Source organism: Amphimedon queenslandica, unplaced genomic scaffold (genome assembly GCF_000090795.2).
Source record: "Amphimedon queenslandica unplaced genomic scaffold, v1.1 AMPQUscaffold_13383, whole genome shotgun sequence".
In the NCBI taxonomy this organism is placed as follows: domain Eukaryota; kingdom Metazoa; phylum Porifera; class Demospongiae; order Haplosclerida; family Niphatidae; genus Amphimedon; species Amphimedon queenslandica.
This window is the reverse complement of record NW_003546381.1, coordinates 45,474-49,240: the sequence shown is the minus strand read 5'-3', so window position 1 is coordinate 49,240 and position 3,767 is coordinate 45,474. Positions and strand designations below refer to the sequence as shown.

General features: G+C 34.0%; 1 protein-coding gene and 1 long non-coding RNA gene across 2 annotated transcripts in view; both read left to right on the top strand.

Annotated features, from left to right (window-relative positions):
- On the top strand, nucleotides 1–453 carry LOC109582436 (uncharacterized). The gene is made up of 2 exons (XR_002185091.1): nucleotides 1–70; nucleotides 119–453. It is a non-coding gene; the product is annotated as an uncharacterized LOC109582436 (long non-coding RNA).
- Nucleotides 454–1,689: 1,236 nt separating this feature from the next.
- The window catches only part of LOC100636202 (multidrug resistance-associated protein 4-like), a gene marked incomplete at its 3' end in the record, with an annotated part of 4,660 nt that continues 2,582 nt past the window's right edge, over nucleotides 1,690–3,767 (top strand). Inside the window, exons 1-8 of the mRNA XM_019997134.1 lie at nucleotides 1,690–1,799; nucleotides 1,847–1,957; nucleotides 2,005–2,122; nucleotides 2,172–2,393; nucleotides 2,858–2,947; nucleotides 2,995–3,158; nucleotides 3,207–3,332; nucleotides 3,398–3,650. Coding sequence (XP_019852693.1) covers nucleotides 1,690–1,799; nucleotides 1,847–1,957; nucleotides 2,005–2,122; nucleotides 2,172–2,393; nucleotides 2,858–2,947; nucleotides 2,995–3,158; nucleotides 3,207–3,332; nucleotides 3,398–3,650 — 1,194 coding nt within the window. The remainder of the gene's footprint in view (nucleotides 1,800–1,846; nucleotides 1,958–2,004; nucleotides 2,123–2,171; nucleotides 2,394–2,857; nucleotides 2,948–2,994; nucleotides 3,159–3,206; nucleotides 3,333–3,397; nucleotides 3,651–3,767) is intronic.

Genomic DNA, 3,767 nt, shown 5'->3' with positions numbered 1-3,767 from the left:
ATTTTCCTCCTGTACTGTACTGACAGTTGCCCATAGACTCAACACTGTCATGGACTCTGATAAAATTATGGTATGCATCTTGTTATAGTAACAAAAATAAAATTATGAATCTTGCTAGATATTGGACTCAGGATTGCTAATTGAATATGGTTCTCCTCACCTTCTTGTCAATCAACCATCATCTTATCTTTGTATGCTAGTAAATAAAAGTGGATCAGCTAATGCAAAGTGGTTGAGAAGCATGGCATTTGATGCATATCAAAAAGGGTTGGATGGAACAAAACTCCAGAATAAGTCCAGGAAGAGAAAAATGATAACAGTAAAATCAAATAGTTAATGAACCACTTTATTTAGCATAAGTTCCACTAATATTTAAGGCTTCATAACTTTTTAGATTCAGTCCTTATTGTCATCCTAAATGTGATTTGTACTTTGATTTTACATTAAATATAATTTGGCTTTATGTAGTGGATCTCTGATGCAGAGTTTCCCAGAAAGGATTCTAAGTGAGCTAAACAGCATGCTTCATAAAAATCAAAATTTGACTCAAAGTTGATACACTAAATAAGGAAATGTATGTATGTATCAGAAAACAATATTAAAACAGAAAATTCTTTTCTAACCATTTTAGACAAAATACCATGGGTCTGTGTTTTCTACAAAGCTCTACTGTAGTCTTGTGTAGCCAGACCCATCTCCCTTTTTGATATTTGGACGGCCATGCAATGTGAAAAGGGGGATGGGTCTGACTACGCTACTGAGCAAGCTAATCGGTACAATTCATGAACTTGTCACACATCCATTATGTATACAGTTCATGTACATAATGCAAAATGGCTGCTGAAGTAGATTGAGAATATTTCTCATTTGTCTGTATTGATTGATTCGGTAGTCAGTACACTATGGCAACTCAATTTCTCAAATACATTATGATCCTTAAGCCTTAATTGTAATTATTGTTAGTATTATTCTGATTAGCAAACGAAGTGATAATCAATCAAATAAATCAATTACAACAAAGGAGTACAACTCAATAAAGAGGCATAGATAGAAAACAACACAGGCTAACATAAAAGGAAAGAATGGACAAAAAAATGAACTGAGCATGTGCTGTGTGTATATCATGTATGAACCAAAACCACACAATACATGACTAAATGTAATGTATACAAAACCACAAGATTACATCACATACTATTAATAATGTATTTACTTATATACCACAATAACAAGTAAATTAATTGCAATGTAATTGACCATTGGCTTTGTATAATTAATGAAAAACCACAAGATGTTGGTTTAAAGACTGTTTCATATCTTTGTTAAGATCAAAGCAACACTGTTGCCCAGTGTAGTGGAAACTATTAATGACCTAAATAACCCACAATGCAAACAATCTATGGACTATTAAAGGTGCCCATTTCATTGGCTTCTTAGTTCCCACATCCTTTGACTACGGGATATCCTTCCTTATGATTCATCAGTGGTAATATGCTGTTCTGCATAACTGATGTGATTACTCATCAGTCAAATCAAGCAGTCAGATTAATAGATGATTTCACAAGCGGAATTAGTCTTTGAAATCATGATCTATTTAAGCAGGTTCAGACTATCCCTGCTTGTGAGAGATAGTCTGCTATCTACTATCACTGACTTAAGTCAGAATCAATCTGTAGCATACAGCCAAAAATGACAGACAGAGTGAGAGCAAAATGGACTCCTCAGGTATCTGCCACTCAACAAGCAAAGGACTACAGAACTAAATTCAAATATAATCTCCTCTTTCGATTATTCTTTTGGTAAGAGTTTTTCCATTAATTACTTTCATTTTATGTTGGCTATATAGTTGGGTCGACCCATTATTTTGCCTGGGCAGTAAACGTAGCCTTGAGTTCAATGACCTGTATGCTCATCCATCAGAAGCGGACTCCAACTACCTCTTAAACAAATTCAACAAGTAAGTCTTATGCTTGCATATAGTGACACTGTTTTGCATTGTTATAGATATTGGTTGATGGAATTGCAGCGAAAAGAACGTGGACAGTCTCCAAGATTATTTATTGCATGGCTTAAGTGCTTCTGGTGGAAAGTAATACTTCATGGAGTACTTATTTCATTTAATGTACTAATTGTTACTTTTCAATTCAAGCTCTGATATGACCATTATATAGGTGGCCTGCATGATAACTCTATCAGAGCTATTGGGATCACTGGTTGATTACTTCGTCATTGAATCACCTACACCAGACAATACGAAAATGGCTCTACTTTTTGCAATGGGAATTACTCTGTCTGCATTGGGTAACATGTTTTTTCATGCCCATCACTTTCACCAGGGCTTCTTGACTGGCTTTTATACTAAAATAATGTTTACTGGATTGATTTATAAAAAGGTACTCAATATACAGGAGGTTGCACTACCATTGCAACAAGAGTAAGATTGCAAATTTGTCTTACCTTCCTTATAAAGCAGTAACAGCTACTTAAGCCCAACATACACTATGCAAGATTAACTTTGTTGCAAACAACTTGTTGCATGCAAACAGTTTATACAGCATCAATGCATTGCAACAAGTTGCATGAAATAGAACTGTTTCCTATTTCATGCAACATGTTGCAAGCTCCATTGACTGCTGTATAACTGTGTTACATGCAACAAGTTGTTTGCAACAAATATTGCATAGTGCATATTGGGCTTAAGTTGTTATCAATCCTCAATAATAAATTACCCACTTAACGAAACAAACCAACTAAAACTCTTGTTTCAAGGATATGCAATCTCCTGCAAAATAAGTCACTTTAATTTTATATTTTGCTCTTTAAATTTTACAAAGTTGTTAATACTTGTATTTCATAGACACTGCAACTTAGTCAGGCTACTGTGGGAAAACTTTCAGTTGGACACATTGTGAATCTTGCTTCCAATGATGTGCATAAATTTGATGAAGTATGACCAATGCTGTTTATTTTCTATTGATTTATTGTATCACATAGGCCTTTGCTAGATATCATTTTATATGGATTGGTCCGCTACATGTTATGGTTGTAACTTATCTCTTGTACATAGAAGTGCAATGGAGTGCCTTTGTAGCTACTGCCTTGCTTGTTTTTCAAATTCCTCTACACCTGACAGTTTTGAAATTTTTCTCTAAGCTAAGGTTTAATTTATATGCAATTTAAAATCATTTCATAGTATTTTTTCATAGATTTAAAGCTGCTAGAATGGCTGACAGAAGAATTAAAGTTATGAATGAAGTAATTAGTGGAATAAGAGTCATCAAAATGTATGCCTGGGAATATGCTTTCAAAGACATAGTAGCTACTATAAGAAGGTAATTACCATAGAGCTATAATAATAAAAGTTAATGATTGTATTATACATAACTTCCTTTGACAGAACTGAGTTATTCATAGTCTTGAAGTATTTTCTGTGTTTGTCAGTCAGTCATACCTACAAAACTGCATTGAATGCCATGATCATGTTTCTGACATTTGCAGTCTACGTTAGTACTACAGGAAATGAGCTTGTTCCTAGAAAAGTTTTTGTTACTCTTTCTCTCATAACTTTTGTTCGTTTCACTTCAGTTCGTTTGTTTATAATGGCTACTCACAATGTTGCTGATGCTAGAGTAGCATGGATTAGAATAAGGGTAAGAATAAAATTTTGAATAGATATGAGTGGATGGCTTTTATGTTCATACTAGAAATTCCTACTACTTGACAAACAAGAGTTGACTACTAATTTTAGTTTGAAAGACTCTTGTGAA